Source organism: Monodon monoceros, unplaced genomic scaffold, assembly GCF_005190385.1.
Source record: "Monodon monoceros isolate NGI ecotype Baffin Bay Population unplaced genomic scaffold, NGI_Narwhal_1 Super_Scaffold_22, whole genome shotgun sequence".
Classification (NCBI taxonomy): domain Eukaryota; kingdom Metazoa; phylum Chordata; class Mammalia; order Artiodactyla; family Monodontidae; genus Monodon; species Monodon monoceros.
Window position 1 is genome coordinate 30,868,449 of NW_021703779.1, and position 22,552 is coordinate 30,891,000.

At 35.4% G+C, this 22,552-nt stretch overlaps 1 protein-coding gene across 1 annotated transcript in view; it reads right to left on the reverse strand.

Moving 5' to 3' along the window:
- Positions 1–4,473: 4,473 nt before the first annotated feature.
- Positions 4,474–22,552, reverse strand: part of TMEM47 (transmembrane protein 47) — a 29,227-nt gene continuing 11,148 nt past the window's right edge. Inside the window, exons 2-3 of the mRNA XM_029241448.1 lie at positions 17,895–18,035; positions 4,474–7,866 (exon numbers count right to left, since the gene is read on the reverse strand). Of these exons, the coding sequence (XP_029097281.1) occupies positions 7,688–7,866; positions 17,895–18,035 (320 nt within the window). The 3' untranslated portion in view covers positions 4,474–7,687. The remainder of the gene's footprint in view (positions 7,867–17,894; positions 18,036–22,552) is intronic.

Genomic DNA, 22,552 nt, shown 5'->3' on the forward strand with positions numbered 1-22,552 from the left:
CTATTGGCTCCAACTAAAACTAGTTTAATCAAAACAGGAAATTATTGGAAGGACACAGGAGTATTTCAGGGAACACAAGGCAGCTTGACCTTACTAAGAACTGGGACCACCCACTGTTATTCTCTCTGCGTCTTACAGGGTCCCTCTTGACTGCTTCTCTCTGCATATCTATTTCATTCCTTTATTCTCTGCAGTTTTTCTTTGCCTGCCTGCACGTACCCCCAAACTCCATAGTTTATGCATTTTATTACTAGCTACATGCAGAGACCAATTCCAAATCAATAGGCAAGGGAAACAGAGGGGACTAGCTTAAGGCAGGAACCATCTCTGCTGTATGTAATCACCTCTGACCTGGGGTGCAGGGTCATGTGGTGCAAATATGGCTGCCTGCCAAGTCCTCTACTGTTCTCAGAAAAATCATTATGGGTGAAGCCTAGACTCCAGAGCTAATCAATTACATCAACCTGTCAGGTTTCTACTCTCATAACTGCACAGTCTTATACCACATAGTTATGACTAAATGATAAAACTTGGAAGATCCAACTGTTAGATCTCCTTGTCCTGTATATATTTTTCTCCAATCTTTATGCTCACTTTAACTTTGTATTACATAGATTGTAAATAATTCTAAAAATGCTCTGGTTCCAAAATAAAAAACATATATGCAAACCATTCTAAATATAAAAATGCACAAAATTTGTACATATTTATACTCGTAAATCAATACGAGCCTAACTTTAGGAAGAGCATGTCACATGTGTTTTCCCCATCCAGAGAGCATAGTAGTCCAACAAGCCTAACTGAAGTCAAACAGTGCTTTTGATTTGAATGGGCATAAGAAGTCTTAATTGTTGCCTCAACTTTTAGAGCATTTGTGATTCAAACATGTCATGCAGTTAGCAGCAGCAGGAGGATGTTGATGTGTTTAGGCTCATACTTGAACTTCCTAAAGTTCAAATACCTGCCCAAATATGTACTAATATTTATTGACTTTCTGATACAAATGGGGAAAAATAATTTTATCCATGCCTGAAAAGAATGCGGGAAAGAAACTCACAGCATTCCATGTCTTTAAAGTTGTCTGGAAGGATGTGCTAAATATTGAGGTTTGCAAAGAAATATTCCAAGAATGGATTTTCCAGAATTCTTCATTAAGAAGCATTTAAAAATATCAAGGTCTTCAGAAAATATAACTGGAAATTTTATATGAAACATTATGCCTCCATATAGATTTCTGTATTATATCAAATTTATGCCAAATTTGTTCCAACAGTGAACAGCACCCATAGCTTGGAGTTGAATGAGAAACATACTTTTCATTCCTACTGTATAGCACAGGGAACTATATACAATATCCTATGATAAACCATAATGGAAAAGAATATGAAAAAGAATGTATATATGTATAACTGAATCACTTTGCTGTACAGTAGAAATTAACACATTATAAATCAACTATACTTCAGTAAATTTTTTAAAAAATATACTTTACATGATCATTAGTGTTAAATGTTTTATTACAATATCTCATTTTGCTTCTTTCAGACACACCATGGCTCAAATAAATGACACAACCATAATGGCTAGATAATGTTTAAGAAGAATCACCTACAAGTTAAAAATGGTAAAACTTGTTCTTGATGTCAGGAATTGCCACATTACCACAGAAATGGCCACAAAGGGGAACTTACTCTCCAAAAATGTTTTGATCCACAAGTTTCCCAGAGAGAGGCTGCCAAGCATGATAGCATTATCTGTATTTTCAGTTAACACACAGTATCAGAGGCCAGCGAAGCAGTGTTTCTCCTCCATTTAACCCTTAATAATTTAATTCCCCATTCATAATCATCTTTTGTTGTTGTTGGATTTTTTTTTAACATCTTTGTTGGACTATAATTGCTTTACAATGTTGTGTTAGTTTCTGCTTTATAACAAAGTGAATCAGCTATATGTATACATGTATCCCCATATCCCCTCCCTCTTGCGTCTCCCTCCCTCCCACCCTCCCTATCCCACCCCTCTAGGTGGTCACAGAGCAGAGCTGATCTCCCTGTGTTATTCGGCTGCTTCCCACTAGCTATCTATTTTACATTTGGTAGTGTATATATGTCGATGCCACTCTCTCACTTTGTCCCAGCTTATCCTTCCTTAATAATCTTAAGAGAAATGTCTTCTGTTCAGTTTTAAAACAATTTCTTTGAACTCTTCCTTGTGAACTACATTTTTATCAAAAAACTAAATAGGTTGTATGATATTAATTTCTTATTTTACCTTTCTGATGATAAAGTCAAAGCAACCAAGGGGCCGTCTTCAGTACCATCATGTATATGCAGTGTTTGAAGTTAAAGTCTATGCCTGTCTCTCTTCTGTGTATAAGAAATGCCTTCCGGTCACAGAGAACATCCTCACCCATGCCAAAATTAGTATATAAATTATATATATAGTTTAGATACTATTTTCTTCATTAATCCACATCACACGCAGAAATTGAAGTATTCAAGGTTTTTGCTGGTTTGATGACATGATTTTCCAGTATTTGTTCCAAGCTTCTTTTATAATCATTATTTCTATGAAGTCATTCAACTTGGAAATAATTGCTTGCCAAAACTGAGTTTCTCTGGTGAACCACTCAACACAGCTTTAGTTTTACAAAGAACACCATTCTTTGTATGCTGTTAATCTTGGCTTACAAACACCACATATTATCCTTCCCACTTGAACAGTTCAGCTCCTGTTCTCTTAGTTATACTTTGGAACCATTAGACTTACGGCTGGAATATAAATGTGTGAGTCACCTAGCTGGTGAGTCTTTGAAAACAGATTTTCCAAGTATGGATATATGGACCGTCTGCTCGTGGCAACATCTAGTAGTTATTAAAAATGTGAGGACTTCCCAGTCTGCAAACCTGCCTTGTATCAGAAAAATTGTTGGCATTTTATTTCATAGAGTTTTGTTACTTAGTCTGATTTTAACTTTGACATTAAGTATCTATGACATTGTGTTCCCAATACTTGACACAGAAGTTATTCAAGTTAAATTATTCAAATAAATTAGTGCTTCCTGTGAAAATACTAAGCGCTTAATTCTCATTTTTATTTGCTCCTTTAATCTTATCTCATTTAAGGTTGCACTTCTGAAAAGCTATTAACAGAAGGTCGTAACATGAAAATTTGACCAATAAATTAAAAATCCAGGTATTCAGTGGATTATTCTACAGAATACAAAATAATTTCGCTATCAGTTAATTTTCTAACCAAAATGACTTAAAGACCACCAAAATGGAACATTGTGTTGACAAAGCATGGGCCTGACTTAATAAAACAAACCACAAACTGACTATATGGCCACTATGGCAAAGCAAATTAAAATTGTTTTCCTGTTTCCTGTTCACAATGAAATATCTGAAGGCAATGGATTTTCCCTTGTCTAATCCTAGTGAAGTTACCTCTCCATGTCTTCCAAATTCAGAGAAACTGGGTCATGGATAATTACCAGGCAGGACATGACTGTAAAGGTGTTTTGCCTGTGAGAATTCTGTATGAAAATGAAAGTATCTTATACTGAAAATATAATACATCAAATGAATGATGCTGCTCCATCGAATTAGAATAAGGTCATCGAAAAGGAAAATTTCTACGATAGAAAATTTGTGAAAATGTTAGAATTCATAACTTAAATGTGCATACTTTTGAACATCTGATATTAAATACCTCATAGATTTATGAATGATTTACAATATTTTTTTCAGCAGAAAAATATACTGTGAACCTGTCAAGATTTGAGCGTTCATGAGAAATGAAAGACATGACAAAAAATATATATTTTATATTCAAACTGATTTTATCAACACAAGAAAATTTGCTCAATTATATATGGCTCTATTTCTACCTTTCAGAAAATTTTCTGACAATCATACAAGTGAATTTTTTGCTCTAATATATATTTCTTTCCAAGTATACTTAACATTTATCTAATACACAAAGGGTGATGGGAAATTTGGACTTTATGAATTTCTACACATATGCACATTGAAAATTTAGTGTCTAATTAAAAAATAGAAATAATGCAGGAAAGCCTGCTTTAACATACCTTGCAACTACTGAAAACTAAACAAAAACCAAATTAGAGTATCAAACCCTTCACTACTCCTCTTTCTACTTGTGTGATTAGACAATAGGAAAAAGGAGAGCCTACACTATATCTCCTCTCTGTGCCTTTTAAGATGGAAAGTTAAAAAAGACACTTAATATTCTTTCTTTTATTGTTCATATAACTCAGCTGCAGAAGATGGAAAGGATTTGGGAGATAATTTGAAACAAAATATAGTTAAAAAATTTTTTACACAAAATGAACATATCATATCAAGCTATGTTTTCTAAATAACATATACTTTATAAAAGAGAAAATGAACTGAAGACATGTAATTTAGAAACCTGTTAAAGAGTCCACACAGTAGAGAAGACACAAAGTCAAACCACATCAGTGAAGCCACTTTTATTTTTATTTTTTCCACATAGATAACTTCATGTCAGCTACAAAAATCATGAAATTAAGAACTGATCGTGAAACTGCAAACTCAAAACCACTGGAGTGATAAACAGGTTCCCCCCAGAGGACTGTTAAAAAAACAATAACCAGAATAGCATGAATTCATATTTAAGTATTAAACATGTCATATATTTTAAAATAATAAATATATAACAGCAGTAGAGAAACTAATAGCATAAACAGCATGGAGTATATTTTATTTTTTAAGACAGATGAAATTTCTAGGCACAGTTTTAGGCAATAAAGAGGACACAGAGGCATAGGTTAGTGTGCGCTGCTCTGTACAAAAATACAGTCTGAATAAATTACATTGCTAGCCATACAATTAGACGTCACTTACCAGTCAGTTCATTGCATGTTTAATAATATACAGGTACATGCTAATCCATATATATCATTTATATTTCAAACACATAGGTCTCTCTATATTTATGTCTTTAAAATTTACATGTTGAACTTACAAAAAGCTAAATTGTTGTGCAAGAAATCCAAATAACTAGCCCTGCTGAGTACTTTATGCTATATGTATGTATGTATATCTCTCTCTCTCTCTCTAAGATAAACAATGGGATTGTAGTTAATAGTTTGGCTTGTAAGAAAACATTAAACAAACCTAAAGCTGCAAAGACATAATGTTATTGTGGGTGAAAAATTCACTTGTGTTGATTCTGATAGACAAAACAGTATTTTGGATGAGCAATGACAACTTTCATGTTATATTGAACTTGTTAGTAATGAAACACTTTCAAATATTAGTGATGGTAGAAATATAGCATAGGGCTCTTCACTGGGAAGGGGAAAAAAGTTATATAAGAAATCTACTTCTCAGTAAACAGCAAATATGTGTGCCTTAGCTTATACTATATTCTGTCACTTTCCAGCTTTTCATATTGACAGAGAATGAAAACTTTGTAAGACTCAAGATATGATATTGTTCTAACAGCACACTGCATCCTCTACTAGGACTAAGAAAAGTGCCTCATTGATGTCAGCACCAAAGTACTGTTTGTCCATTATTCAGGAATAAAGAGATTCTCTCCCAGTAAAGAGTGTTTAGTAGCTGAAATCCCTTTCCAACAAATACCGTTATTTCTCATGCTGCTCTGATAATACGCAATTAACAGCAAGATAGTCTGGCCCAGATTTTACTATTTCTCAAGAAAATTGCTTCAAAAGATTCTATAATAGTAATATCTTTCTGGAAAATTTCCACTCATAGTTTCTTATGATTCTATACAGAATTATATACTTTTATAAAGGTTTCTCTCTAGGATGCATTTAATCATTTTTGTCTGTCATTGCTAAAATAAGAATAAGCCTGGTTCTTCAAATTTACTTTGTGATTCCATAGAAAAGTCACAAGATAAGAGGGTTTTTTTTAAGCCTTTGAATAATAAAACAGCTTTGTTTTTTTCCTGTTGTTTTGGCAACAGTTCTTAAGACAAGCTGAAAGCAGAACTCTGCTTTGGGAGGTAAAGCAAATTATTAAATACTATTGATGTGGTCCTGCTCTTAACAGATTTTGCAATATAACAGAACACAGGTACATTTTAAATGATTTCTCCAATGCTTCTTTCAGCAAGAGGGCCAAATAGTGTCTTTGTTAACAAAAATAATTATTTATATTAGAACTGTATATTTGATATAAAAATATGTTTACAATTAAACTAACCAAATTTGTATATTAAACAGGATTAACACAAGTTTGCAGTGTAAGACTCGTTGCAAGCTTATTCCCTATTATTGATAGTTCCTTCCATTTGACCAGTCAATAAATGATTCCCTTACTATAAATCCATCATAATTGTGTGCACAAATCAGTTAGCCCATTAGTTAACTTCAGAGGACCAGGTGATAACCAGATGAATTCTACTCCTCTATTGACATTTAGACATTTATATAAATCTATCACTATTCCTTTATTTTTTAATGAAGACATTTAAAATACTTGGAAAAAAAGCAGCCTTCTATTTTAATGAATTTTAAACAAAATGATCATCCTAATTGCTACTCTTTTGAACTACAGGGCTTACAGAAGAATCATTAATTTTCAGATTAACACCATTTCAGTTTTTCTTCTTATACAATTCTATTAACACTTTCCAGTGAAACAGTAGAGAACATAGAGCAAAAGCTTTAGGGTATATGCACTTTTGTATGGTAAATAAGTGTGAATACCAATCTAAGCCTCTTAAAAATGTGTACAAGGTTAGTGTTCAAATCACTTCACTAGAGCAAACATTTATTTTATGTGCAAAAGGCAAATGCATGTGTAGGGCTAGGGAATAACTTATTACCATTTATACTAATGGTTCACCTTCTATAAAAATATTTAAGCTTGTTACATATGCACAACTGTTTGCTGTAATGTTTGGTAAGTGATTTAAAGGGTACTTAGGACAAAAGCAACTCATGCATATTTCTTTCTAGTTGCCCCAAGGAAAGTAGAGACTCAATTTTTCCTCATTCTAGATATGGCTGAGGCAAAATTTCTAACCACATAATGAAAAGCACATGTCTCCAAGTCTTGACTTCCTTCCCAGGGAGATGCTGATTGCCAAAGCATAACCTCCCTTTAAAACAAGTATTCTTGAAGGTGGAATATGTATCATTAACCAGTTACATTCAGAACCCCCATTAGATGCTGAAGGGAAGTTCACTTTTCAAGAGTTCACTCAAGCAAATAACCAACGGCCAATGTAGTCACTGGGTGGGATAAGCAGGCGATAAGGACTCTAACAGAGGAATCCTTGTCAGCACAATGGAGCTTCTAAACGTTGCTTATGCCAGCTGCTCCCCTGCAGGCAATAGAAGATTCAGGCATTTCTCATTCCAACTAGTTTCTCACAATGGTTGCTGTCATATAGACCCTTCACTTCTCAAGAAAAGTGACATGAACATATTGGAAGTTTGCAGCATTTGCCTATGTCTAATCAGCTCTCTTAATTTGTGCAGGTCCCTAAAATGGATGTAAAAGCTGGTTATGATGTTGACAGCCAAAAGGCAAAAGATATTAAACCAACTGAGCAAACTGCTTGATGCTCCACAAGTGTTTTAGAAAATAGTGACTTAGAAAAGATGCAGATGTAATCCTTTTGTTGGATGGTTGATTTTTTTAAAAATTTTAGACTATTGGTTCTAGTAGTAGTCTTCGTAGTTCTTAGGGTTCAGGCAATAAAGGATGGCACCCCCAAACGAAAATATAGTTGCACCCCAGGCCAAGCCATAACCCCAATTGAACTCATGGTAAATTTTCAAGCTCACAGTTTCAATGAACTTGATTGGGTAAAGGACCAGGCTGCAAACCTGTAAAACAACTAAAAAAAAAGCAAATCAAAATTAGGAAAATGTTATTTACAGGAAATAAAATGATATACAAATATACATATGTATGAGAATTACACTTTAATCAAATAAACAAAAAAGCCAAAAAATTTGAAGCATTGCTTATTCTAGATGGTACACTTTAAAATATTGACAACTTTTTCTGTTTAACACTATTTCACAGTACAGTAAGAATTACTCTATTAATAATTAGCAAATCACTATAATAGTATTTGATGAAATAATTAGTGTAATATAATTTATATGAGCATACAAAATAATGGTTCTCACTTTACAAACACATATATAATTATCACTATTATGGCAAGTAGTACTAGTTTAGCTAAACTGTTTCACTATACAACACCTGTAAATAGCTTCCCAAGAATAGTGACCCCAAATAGCAGCTAAAAACCCTTGTTATTTATTTATACTCTTGAGAATTTGGGGACTTTGAATTCATCTGTACTGATGAAACTGGTGTACCTGTGATTCAAGATGTGCTTTTGTTGCTGTCACTTCTCAATATCATCTAACTCAGCCCAATATTCCAAGTCCTACCTTGATGTCCTTACTCTGATCAAAAACTATTTTTATTCTTTTCTTTTCATCCAGTCCATACCTCTCATCTTTTAAAATGGGTTCAAAAGTCATCTTTGTCAAGAAGCCACACCAACTTACACCCTTATTAGATATAACAGATATAAATATATTATATATTTATTCCTCACCTACTTTCAAAAAAGAATTAAGTCTATGAAGGCATGGGAGGTAATCGTACTAGAAAACCTAAGTTAATGATGTCTACCACAATAGGGCACAAAACTTAGCTCTTACTTCTTAGTTAAATCTTAGTTCTTAGGCAGGGCTAAAGGGGAAATGTGATGAGTTATACTTAATAAAATAAAAGAAACCAGTTAATCGGGAAGGGGGAGGTGCTTTTTAAAAAAATATCTAAAATGCAGTCGGTATTTATCCAGTGGATATTTTTATATGGGAGACACTGGATTATATATGAGGTGATGTCTTCCATTCAAAATCATAACTTTCTATTGGATCAACTATTATATAATTTCTTTTTTTTTTTTTTTTTTTTTTGGCCACGCCGCACGGTTTGTGGGATCCCCGACCAGGGATTGAACCCATGCCCCCTGCAGTGGAAGCACAGAGTCCTAACCACTGGACCACCAGGGAATTCCCTTCTATTTTATTTAAATCAATTTAATGAGAATTTATGGGATGCATCTGCCTTATTCTCTACTATATGATGGCTTCCACCCTCAAGAGACAATCTTCACCCTGAAAAATCTGAGATATAGTAATATGTGACAGGGATTGGCAAACTACCAAATCTGGCCTGCTTTTTGTTTTTGAAAAAAAGTTATACTGGAACACAGCCAGGCTCATTCATTTATGTACTGTTCACACTACCATGGCACAGTTGAGTAGCTGCAACAAAACCATGTGGCCCACAAAGCCAGAAGTATTTACTATCTGGCCTTTTATAAAAAAAAAAGTTTACCAACCCCTGATATATAATGTAAATTTTGGGTTAAAATAATTATTATTTAACTCATCTTAAAAATACCATAAATTCCAAAAATGCAACAACAAAAATGTGAATGATTAAGGTGTAGGAGACAAGAATAAACTTTGACACAGTAAAAATGATACAGCTTATTACATTTTTTGAAAACAGCAAGAGGATGGATAGTGTGTTTAATTAAACTGGAATTTCGTGCTTTAAAATCTACTCTCATCTATTCTCAGTACCTGTAAAATATCATTAATACCAATATGACTAATGTTCCTAGAAAGTCTACATTAACAGTCATCTATCTCTGGCATAAGACTGATGAACTACAGAAAACTCATGAGGGGGCATGATTCCTCAAAATTATTACTTTCGATAACGCTCAGACTAGGGGTGAAATGACCTTTCTGGAAGCAGATATAAGAATTCCAAACATTTTTGCCATGTAGCTCAACACTGCTCTGGGCCAGCACTAGCCTACCATACTTCCACATTACTACTGACAGTGGATGGATAAGTAGGTCCATATAACAGGAGAATCTCTCAACATTCAAAACAGAAATCACACCTTGTTTATAGTTTAAAAATCTCAGAAAAAGTTTTAAGTCGTTGTTAGAACAATTAACAGCATATTATATAATCCACACTTCTATTTCCAGCCAGTAAGTGCTAAATGTGTATTAATTTAAAAACTGGCTGGCTCTGTGCCTTTGTGATGGAAAGGGTGCTTTCATGTTTTAAATGTCTTAAAACTAACAAGAAGTCAATTACTATCAACCATGAACTACAGAAAAAAAAATTCCAAAGTTACTAAGTAAATTAAAAAGAAAAGCATTTTTCTCCTTTGGTTTCTATACTCTGGTCACTAGTCAAATCATGACTGATCCTGCCAGGATATGATTGAAATATGAATGTGAATTAGAAACAGTAAAATTCATTTACTCATTCAACAAATACTTGAATGTTTCTAAAGTGACACAGTTTAAGGCACTGGTAACACAAGTTGCTACCCTCATGGCTAGGCACACCATTATCAGTAAATAAATATAGAATACGGCAGGTATTGCTAAGAGACGTGAAAATACAAGAAAACAAGACAGAGGGATGCAGGCTGCTCTTTTAGATGAGAGCTGAAGAAGGCCTCTCTGGGGAGGAGTCATTAAAGCACAGACCTGAATGAAGTGAGGGGTGCAGGTCAATGTAGTGGGAAGTGAGCGATCTTGGGTAGAGGGTACAGGCAGTGCAAAACTGATGCAGGAGCACACTGGGTACAGTGGAACATCAGTAAGGATGCTGTGGATGCAGTACAGCGGTACAGAGAGCAAGGAAGGGAACAGCATGAGATGAGATAGAAAAGACAGCCAGAGGCTCATTCAGGAATGGCCTTGTGAACCATGATCAGGGTTCTGGATTTCATTCTAAATGTGATGAGCAACTGCAAGAGGAATGTGAACAGAGAAGTAAAAACTGATCTGAATTATATTCTAAAAGGATTATACTGCTTCTTTTGTGAATCAGCCAGTTCCTGGAGTGAGGTGTTCACCTAGCCTGCTTTTAATATTCATTTCAATGTGTTTTATTTAGCAAATATTTGGTCTTCATGGTATAATATAATGATATAGTTTCCCTCTAGTGGGAAAAGTAGAAACACAACTCCATTAGGCTCCACTGGCTTCCTTCTCTCTCTTGAGCAGCTTTCTTAGAGATGGAAATTTATTGTGTTGTTTGCCAGATGAAAATAACCCTAAAACGCTTTATGCTTCTGAATTATTTTACTCTCTTTGGAATCACTGAGAAAAATGCATGTAATAGCAAAATTGAGAAAAAAATATAATCTTGCATTTGTAAATAATTTTCTTCATTTAATATAATATATAGATGCAGATTAAAATGTCTCCTTGCCTTTCATAGATGCTGCAAAGGAAACTAACAAACACACCTAGAGTCCAGAACTCAAGAAAATAACACCATACTATGTTTCTACTTTACCACCAATCGATGAAACATAACAGGCATTGGCTGTGGTATTTTCTATGCTCTATCTCAGAGGCATAAGTAAAGTTGTATAGCGTTTTAGAATTTGAAGGGAATTTGAGGTTCATTTTATTCCCCCTCCCTACTTTTTGGAAAAGAGGCAACAAAACTACCAGCCATGAAATTGTGCAGACAGAAACATGACAAGAACTTAGAGGTTCTTGTGTTATTTCTAGTTTTCTTTAAGGGGATATTTTTCAATGTTTTCAATATTGAAATATTCAAAATATTCAATATTCAAATAGTCAATATTTTCTAACATGGGGATATTTCAATATTTCAACAAACATTTATTGGATGCCCACTGCATTCTAGGTGAAAGAGGTAAGACAGATAGGACACGGCCCTTGTCCTTTGATATTTCATACTCTATCGTGGAGACAGACACACAGATACAAACAAATGTGTTCAACAGTAGTAGTAGAGGCATGTTCACTTATAATCCATTCATCATGTTTATTGAGCTCTAATGATATTCCAAGTACCACTTCTGCCTGCAGAAAGAAGGGAGGGCTTCAGAGACGAAGCACTATTTGAACTGGTTCTTGAAGGATGGACAGTACTCGGTCAGAAGAGAAACATGAAAACACCTCTAGGAAGAAGAAGCAGTTTCCATAAAGCTTAGAGATATAAGAGGCTGTGCCCATAGAAAATTCACATGGGTAGAATGAAGGGCACAGTCACATGGAGATGTTTGGTTTAGACTATAAAAGACTTATTAGCATGTCATAAAAATACAGACTGGTTTCTATAGGGAGACATTTCAGAGGTTATTTGAATTGTAGATGCTGTTGGTACCCTATCCATATACTCTCATCCTCATAATTCCAGTATATGTCAGCCTGACTTTCGATTGTCAGCACCTGCACTTCTTTGCCTGACTTTTCCTCTGGCCGCAAAAGCTACTTTGCCTGACTCCGAGGCAGGTACAGTGTTCTGGGAAATTACCATTGCTGTTTCCCCGTCATCACCAACAGCCCTTACCAATGACTATCAGCATTTGCTTTATAAATACTCCAATTCCCTAGTCCTTCCAGTGAGGTAACTCTGAGGGGTGTGTTCTGCACTGGTTTCCAAAATTTTTCCAGGAAGATTAAGCTCCAGGTGCTTACAGTGACCACTGGTTTGATAATGTACTCTTTATTGGCTGCCTTCTCTTCCCTGTCTCACTTTCTTTCCATATCCCTTCTTTTACCTCCCAGATTAAGTACTTGCACTTGATTCCTTGCTTCAGATTCTGCCTCTGGGGAAACCAAAGGAACAAGTGACAAGACCAGATTTGTATTTCAGAACTACATCTCATGTGTTTGTATGCAAGACAGCCTAAAAGGGAGGAGACTGGAGGAGGACAGGCCCCTAGGAGGTTAGTCAGTGCATGGATACCTACCTGTGCACAGTGATGACTAAGGTAACATCAGTGGGAAAGGTCAGGGAAAGTAAAGACTATAAAAGAAAAACTGAGTAACTGGATTCCAGGAAAGGGAAAGGAAGAAGTCACATAGACAGTTTAACTCAGACATTACCACAGAAAAATAAATTAGGGGGAAGTTCAAATTTGGGAACTGAGATGTTGCACTTGAGGAAGAGTTATATCCTCAACTAACTCAGTAATGGTGGTGTATAAAAAGAAGCTACAGACTTAGAAGATAATTTAAAGACAGAATTGATAGGACTATCCAGCCAAGTCCCCTAAATATCAAATTTACATAAAGGAAACAATATTTGTAGAATAAAAAACATTTGCCCATGAAAGGTTAACATGAAGCTATCAATTTCTCTCCTTTTTAATTTAATCTATAACTACTTAAAATTAAGCAGTACATATGAAATGAATATCTTGATGGCGATACTGTAAACTGTCCTAACCAAAGGGTAGTTTGATATGGATAAAGATCTGTGAATAGAACTCCTTTTTAGTTTGAAATATAAGCTGGACACTGATTTTTCTGTCAAAATCTAGACTTGAAATACCTCCAGCCATCTCCTTGTGCCTGACAGGATGGAGAGGAGGGCTGCAATACACAAGCCTCTAATCAGAGATGGAAAGCAGGTGCAGGACCCCCTCCCAAAATTTCCCCATTCTGCATAAATAATCATTTAGAGGAGGCTTTCTGCAGATATAACAGAAAGGAACATCCTCAATAATACAATTAGTGGGGATTCTGTCATTTAAAATCTGAATTATGAAAGACTCAGATTTTTCTGCAACTTGTCTTAAAGGCCATGGGGGAGAAAAAGGAAACAATCATCCTAAGTCCCAGTGGGGCATAAAAAGATCTGTAAAACCATACAATAAGAGAAAAGGACCCAGAAAAAGGCAACCCCTCTAATTTCACCAAGTCTTTAGTGACAACTAGATGTCAGGTATCAGAATCTCCTCATGCATTATCTGTCATTGTCAGTTACACAATAAAAAACATGCTATAGTCAACTGTACTGGACATGTGCACAGTTTTCATGATGTGCTATGTTTCAGTCATGCTGTACTGATCAGTTTGTGACACCTTGAGTTGCTGCCATCCTTCAGGTGTTGCTCCCAAGAGATGGAGTAACTGGAGTTACAGGATGGACTCCAATTGCAGTACACAGTTGGCAGCTGAATTAAAAATTCAAGGCTGGGGCTTCCCTGGTGGCGCCGTGTTTGGGAGTCCGCCTGCTGATGCAGGGGACATGGGTTTGTGCCCCGGTCCAGGAAGATCCCACATGCCGCGGAGCGGCTGAGCCCGTGAGCCATGGCCGCTGGGCCTGAGTGCTCGGAGCCTATGCTCTGCAACGGGAGAGTCCACAACAGTGAGAGGCCCGCGTACCGCAAAAAAAAAAAAAAAAATTCAAGGCTGATTCGGCTTTTATTTTTCTATGTGTTATATGTACCCAAGTACAGATAACTCGTGAAACCTCACTTGGGCTCTCAAATTAGAGAGCTGCCCTGAATTGAAACCCTGGCTCTGCAACTTACTAGCTGGACAACACCAGACAATTACTTAACCTTTCTGAGGCTGCTTCTTCACTGATAATATGAGGAAAATAAATACCTAATCTTAAGACTGTTATAGCAGAGATAGCAGTGTGCTACAGGTCTAGCAGTATGACACATGGTAGGTGCTCAGTGAATTATTATTATCATCAACAGTATCATTATAGATAACATCTTATTCTGAAGTCTAAATTTGTAGGACCGAAGGTAGAAGAGTTGTGGAACATAGGACAATGTTTTAGATGGGTTGCAGCGATGGCTACCTCTTAGATCTTCTAGCAATTATTCAAGCAGGTAGCAAACCCACCCTAAATCAAGGACCTCAGAGAAAAAGAGAAGACAAGAAAACCTCTAAAATTTGTCTGGCTGTGTTTATAAGACTTAATCATCAGCTTTTAGTAAAAACCCTTTAAGAGTATATTATCTAACACCAAGATAGTGAAGTTGCATACTATAGGCACCCAACATACATTTGTTAAATAAATGAATGAAAATATGGATATATGAAAAATAATCTTTACAACTGTTACTTTTTTGAGCTGTTTTGGTCTTAGATTTGTGGTCACAGGGAATTTGCTGCTTCATAAATTGCCAACAGAGAAATGGTTTAAGAAAAAACAAATTACAGTTAGCTAGCTGTTTTCATGCCTGTTTTTCCCTATCAGATTATAAGCCACATTCCTCAGTCTTCTTTCCGTCATTCACTCAGCTATTTACTGAGTGCCCCAGAGTAGCAGGCACTGCATATGGTACTGAATTAATGATGTAGTTCTGCGTAGAAATGTTTCCAAGTGGTAGTGCTATGTCTGTTTTGATTTTATGTACTGCAAGTTTCAGCGGAAGCAAAAAAAAAAAAAGAATATTTCTTAGTTGAGATAAGTATCATTCCCTATGTGTGTGAATACCAAGATAAAGCTTAATATTATTTGGAGAAGAAAATATTGTGAGAAAAGTGGAGAAATACAGACCATTTTCAAGCAGACCAGGATGAGTAAAAAGGGAAAATAGTCCCAAATACACATTTACAAAGAATCACTAAACTGGTGAGACAAGCCAACCACTCGAATAAGTATGTTTCCTAAGAAGCAAGCAAGATAAACAACCATGATTTTTAGCTAGCATTGTTTCAAGAAGGCAGATTTTCCAACTTTGTTAATCTTACACCCAAATCATAAATGGATTATTATGTTTAATAAATATCTTTTCCAGAAGTCAGCTACAGGCAACTCTTAATGGCTTTTGCAGATGGGAGAGAGAAACTTTTTCATGACATGTTTCAAATAACCAGTAAGTTTTACCTTGCTTATATGCAAAGTGAATGCTAAACTAATGGTTATTTCAAGAAAAGCTTCCATAAGCAGTCTCAAAAGAGAATGAGTAAAATTAAATCTCAGCACATGTACAGTTTTAAAATGTAGCAGTATAATGCTCATTTTCGGTCTCAGCAGGTAGAATAATACTGTATGAATGTTGCTTTAGGGATTTGTCTCGTTATTTTATAATTTACTAATATTTGTGGCAGCGAGAGTTAAATCAAAATCTTTTTTGACCAAATCCATTACCTTTAACTTATACTCATTTACAATATGTTTTCTGTTATAACAAGTGCTTATTTTCACATTTTCACAAATTTTGCTATACTTGGGAAAAACTATAGAACTTTTTAAGAAAAAACTGGAACTTCCAGTTATTTCTGTAAGAATGTTTATAATAGGTGCTTTAAACAACAGATTTCTTTATAGATTCTGCATATGCCATTATAAAGTAAGTTAAAGGCTAAATGGGATAGTAACTAGGTAGCACAATAATACTAGGTATTTATAAGAGAATGTCTAGACTGTCTCTATATCTTCATAAATCAGAAATATGAGTATTCTAAAAATTATTCAAAACATAATTCCAGTTTTAAAGAACTGTATATCATTTCAGAACAATTTATCAAGAAATTCTATTATAATTGACTCTAATCACTATGTTAATAAATCCTAGCTGCAAAGATAAACATACTATAATTAAAATATCTAAGTTATTTCATTGTGAAAATAGGAAAAGAGCCGTGGCAAATCCATGAACTGAGAAATAAACTGCAGAATGATGGAATCTTTAGGAGAATCTTCATGTTATACTAAATGATTCACAAAAGAGACCTTTATTACACGAGATCAACAATATAATGATATTGTTGCCACCGCCTAAGACTTCAAAATATTTTTTGTAATAGTGTTTTCTACTCTATTAGAAAGTATCTGTCATGCTATTTAGCCAGTTTTATAGATGTCTCAATATAATGTCCAGTCCATAATAGGTACCCAATAAAGAGTGAATGAATGAATGAGGGATCCAGTAGTGAATGAACCACCCGTTTAGGATTCAGTAGCCTCCTAGCCCCAGGTCCACCAGTAACTATTATGTGATCTTGAGCACATCACTTAAGAGATTTTAATTAGATCTATTTCTACATTCTTTCAGCCCTGTGGACCGTTGTTTTCATGACCCTTGCATTCTGACCAGTCTTCATGGGTATAAGAAGATGAACACAAACAGCAGGGGGCAGCAGAACACTTCTGATTGTATAATTTTAGACCAAATGACCCTTCAAATCCTGAGAAATTTCATCTATCCCCATCTTTAAACAGCTTTTAAAAATCCATCTAACAGGCTAGATGGTTCTCTCAGTGTCTTCATTGTTGACAGTCACAGGGGCTTATTTTGCAGTCTTCAAATCAGATATGACTGACAGGATAAATTGAAGGCACCAACAAGAATATTTCAGTTTCAGTCATTTATAAGAATATTTAAGGAGATCCTTATAAATGAAACTTAAACTCATATCAAATAATGTACTGGGCTTTTAGTCTTATAAACCCCTTTTCTAAATAGCTCCCTGACTTTTAGTAAAAGTTCCATTTTACCTGGGTTGATATTTTAATCCAAGCTGTGCTTCATAGAAAGATGGGTTGCTAAATTAATGAATATGCCATTGAACTCAAACGATTGAGTTGTCTGACGGGTCACATTAAACATTATGATTTTTCAGTATAACCATGTTTATTTCAAAACAGATTTATACCTTTAAGAGTACACATATTGGAATTTTTTTTCAGTTTTATGTCAGAAAAAAACAATTTTGCCTTAAGATCACCAAGGGGGCAGTAAAAGGAGGAAAAAAATACTGGATGTGAAGAAAGACTGTTGGTAAACACATCTGCTGCAATTCCTAAGGCAACAGCCCTTGTCAAGAGCCATTATTTATTCGTGTTTTAGTTCAAAGTTTAGAAATTGCCACTGTGCTCTGTGAAATGCTTAACACATTGAAAACTGATACTATGATAAACCTGTAGCCAATTTACCTTAAAATATAACAAATGCCTCTTGATCTGTAGGTAATACAGCAACCACATTACTGTTTCTGCGTGAGAAGGGAGGATGGTAGAAAGGTTCATGAAACTTTAATGTTTGAAAGTAATGAATATATTTACCTGCTGCAAAAAGCATGACAGCAACAGGTCTGTAGAAGCGCCTTCGAGATCCCACGCAGATGGAAATCAAACCCACCAGGAATGCAATGAGAATGATGGCAGCACCGCCCAAGAGTAAAGCCAGAGTAGCAATCTGCCAATCTGGAAAGAAAAAAGAAAGGCATTGCTTTTTTCAAGCAGTACACTATGCTCAGCAGCAGTCACCTTGCTGCAGCTAAATAGACGTGATTTTACTGCATACCAAGCATCCTTTGGGATTTGAGATGTTTTGCAACAAAAATTACTACAAATGTCCTTATTCAGAAAAGTCTCCTACATTAAGCTAAACACAGTTGGGTTTTTTTTTAAATCTTTTTTATCCATGTACCCAAATCTCACTTATCCTTCCAGACCCACCTTGAAATCTTCGCTAAGCACAGTTTTTAGACCACAGGTTTGCCATGCTTTTCTTCCAAGGACTCTATTAAGCATTCATGCTAAATTGGTGCCCCCTGCACAACCTATTGTCATTTTTATTATTATTTAATTTTCTATTGAACTATAAAGTTCACAAATCATAAGTATAGAAAGTAGAGAACTTGATGAATTTCATGTATATTTACACACCCACGTAACCACCACCCAGATTAAGATAGAGAACATTTCTATCACCCAGAAAGTTCCCTCGTGCCCCTCCCGAGTCAATTATCACCCTCCTACCCAGGCTACAAACCAACATTATTTACGTATTAGATTTGCCTTTTCTTAAACTTTATATAAATGGTATCAATTCTTTGATGTCTGGCTTTTAAGTCTGTATTTATTTTCTGGCTTTTATGTCTCTGATATTCAACCACGTTGTTGCATGTGGCTGTAGTACATACTCTGTTTTTTTTTTGCTGTGCTTTCTTAGAAAGCCTTCCTTTGCACACACACACAAAACCCAACTTTTTAATTGCCTTTCTCTCCCTCCCCCGCCCCCAACTAAAACAACTTCCCCAGCAAATTAGCATCAGGAAGATTTGTTGTTTTTTCCTCTTCTCTTTCCTTTCATTCTAATCTTACTGTTGTATTTACCACCATAGGGATGGTTTCTGAAAGTAAGTATTCCCAGGGTGCCAGAATGGACTCTAAGTGGCTCCTTGGCTCCTTTCTTCATTCACACGCGTTAACAGTAAGCATATACTGACCACTTACTATGTGTAGGCCTCTGTACAGATACTTTGAGTCTCCCATGCCCTGAATGAAACCGAAACCTCACTGAAATGTATTTGTTATTTCTTATAAAATAAAGATTTAGAAAGAGTATGACACAAAACTGGCCCATTTTCCATTTTATAAGAGTAGAATGTTCTCTAAGAAGTAAAGTGAATATATAAAAGCACTATCCAGCTTAGGAAGCATCACAGAAAATGACACTGTGGAGAACATTCTTTCATGGGTTTTGTTTCAAAGTCCCAGGCTGCCTCTTCTGGTCCTCACTTTAATGTATGTGCAAGAAATAAAAATAGACTTTAACCCATGGTTAAATTGCAATGCAGTCTATCCAAAGTCAAGAACTCATGATATTTTGATGCTGCACTCTGAAATTATCCCTCCAGACAGCTCCCAAAGTGCACTCTTTACCACTGCAGGATAAGGGACAAGTAGAGGAACCTACAGTGCCCTAAGATTTTCTTCTTTTATTTACACTTGTATAACCCTGCCTCAAGCATCCTCTTCCACATCCTCTCCTCCTAATAAATTCTGGAAATACAGCTGGCACTGAACTAGAACTCGCACAGCATTCAATAAACAAACAAACAAGGGAGAAAACAGAACAAGTCCATACTCCTTAAAATATAAAGATGAATCACAAGAAAGTGGAGAGCATTTTTTTTATGCCATCTATTTGTAACAAAGCAATATAACTTCAAACAAAAGTATATCTGGCTTTCAACTAGAGTTTAAGAGGATAGCCATACTATGGGTTTTTTGTTGTTGTTGTTCCATAAAAGCATGTAGCTTTGAATTAAAAAAACAAAAGAACAATCCTTACATTTGGAAGTCTCTAAATTTTTTTGAAAAAGTTTATGCATAGCACAATTTTATTGCACTTTAACATAATAAAAATCCTTCTGAAAAGTTGTAAGTTGAAATTTCTGAATAATAAATCAAATTTTCATTATATCTAAATGTTTGAGGTACAAAAAAAATAATAATAAAATCAGTCCATCCAGACATCAATCAAATTCCTGGAGGCTTTAAGAGCCAATGCTGAACATTTTCTTGTTGGAGTATTACTTTCATAAAATGAGTATTGCTTTTAGCAACTTACTCCAATTTATTTTAAATAAATAAGAATTTTGAAAGTATCAATTTTGTTTAAATCAAGATACAACTTATTCACTCACTTTAAAAATATCTTAAAAATAAAAGCACAAGATTGCTTTTTTCCAATAAGCTCTTTCACATAGCCCAAAAGGCATAAAATGCCATACATTTGACTATTTCTACTTTTCAATCCAAAATAAAACAGGAATTTTGATCAATTTTCTCTACTTTAAATATCCTCAAAGAATAGCTAAAATATATGTATTTATTTGCATTTTGTAAAGAACAAGACTAAGAAAAAAATTGGCAAACTTTCCCTCTAAAGGGCCAGATATTAAATATTTTCGGCTTTGTGAGTCATGGTCTCTGTTGCAACTACTCAAGTCTGCCGTGTTGTGTGAAAACAGCCCTAGGCAGTATGTAAATAAAAGGAGCATGGTTGTGTCCCAATAAAACTTTATCTACAAAAACAAGTGGTGGTCTGTCAGGCAATAGTTTGCTGACCCCTGGTCTATACCTCATGTACTATCTATCTATCTATCTATCTATCTATCTATCTATCTATCATCTATTGATTGATTGATAGAATGTTTTTTTTTTAATTAATTAATTTATTTTTGGCTGCATTGGGTCTTCGTTGCTGTGAGCGGGGGCTGCTCTTCGTTGCAGTGCGCAGGCTTCTCATTGCAGTGGCTTCTCTAGTTGCAGAGCATGGGCTCTAGGCACATGGGCTTCAGTAGTTGTGGCACATGGGCTCAGTAGTTGTGGCTCGCGGGCTCTAGAGCACAGGCTCAGTAGTTGTGGCACACAGGCTTAGTTGCTCCGCGGCATGTGGGATCTTCCCAGACCAGGGATCAAACCCGTGTCCCCTGCACTGGCAGGGGGATTCTTAACTACTGCGCCCCGCAAGGAAGTCCTTATGTACCATTTTAAAATGTTGAATTTTCTTTTAGGTAAAGGCCTCTCAGACAATAATAATTTCATAATGAAGTCAATTTGATTAATGAGTAATACAGGAGTGGAAAGTGATGCATATCCAGCATAACAATAGAAAACTGCAAAAAAAATCCTAATTTCACATGTTGAATTTCCTTAAAATAGTAATACTTTATTTCATACCGAAAGCCAATAAAATGCAATAGAAGCTACAGGAGAATAACAAGTATTAAAAGGGACTAGAACCTAATTAGGAGGGGAACCTCTTGTAGCAAAGGAAATAGTTCTAAAAAGTAGATGAATACAACCAGTTCTGATTTTCTTCTATATGTCCTGTATTTAATTTTAAGTATTGAGGCTGTGGCTAATGAGAAAGTCACTTTAGACATAAAGTCAAAAAGGAGCACCAGTCACCAGCATCTCCACAGTTATGATATTGCTACCCTTCCCTTTGGTCCACAACCATAGCTATGCCTGCTCAAACAGAAAAGCCATTTTATTTTCCAAGAGACTAGAATTGGGCCACATATGTCTGCCGCTGTCCTGGCCAGAAGCTGGGGCTTAGACTGAAGTATTGAGGCTATATCTCTGGTGGACGGTGCCAAGTTTCGGGATTGCTGTCATTATACCCATTTGGAATGATTCACTTGGGCAGGTTGCCCAGGACCAAAGCTTTAACTTGCTGACCAGTTGAACATCAATCAGTAAGCTGAAAAAGCAGTTTGAAATGGCTACCATAGTCAAGGAGGATCAGGGTAGTTTTCAAGGTTCAGCACTAGGCATATTGGAGCTGTGAACAGTGCACGTGGCATTGTGTCTCTTTCAGTAAACAGCAACAGAATCCACTGTCCAAATATTAGGACCTGCCTCACAGATGAGTTAAAGCCAGGGACTATGCAGATCGGTCTGATACCATTTTCCTCTTTCTTACTGAACAAGACTAGGAGATGGGGAATAAAACAAGTCAAAAACACTTTTATAGATACCTACTAATGGCCATTAAAATAATAGGCTGGGATTCACGCTTACAAAGACATGTATTTACTTATCTACCAAATGTAGATTTAACAAGAATATATACATAAAAAATATTTTGCTATATACTACAGGACTCGGGCAATTTTACATTAATACTATAATAAATGACTGGAAAACTATACATGAATCGTTTTTTCCATTAGAAGGTTTGCATGCCACAAATACTTGCTATCCCATATTCAGTGTTTGCAAAACAAAATGTCATAAAATTCTCAATTTTCAGCTCCATTTCTTCAAAAAAAATCATCTATTTTAAGTTCTCATAATTGGTTAATTTCTATATCAATCTTAGTCCCCCAATTTTATAGCCCTCACAGTATTTAATCAGATGAAGTGTTAAGAGTCCTTAGAGATTTATTACTCGGCATTAGTTTTATACATTTCTATAAATG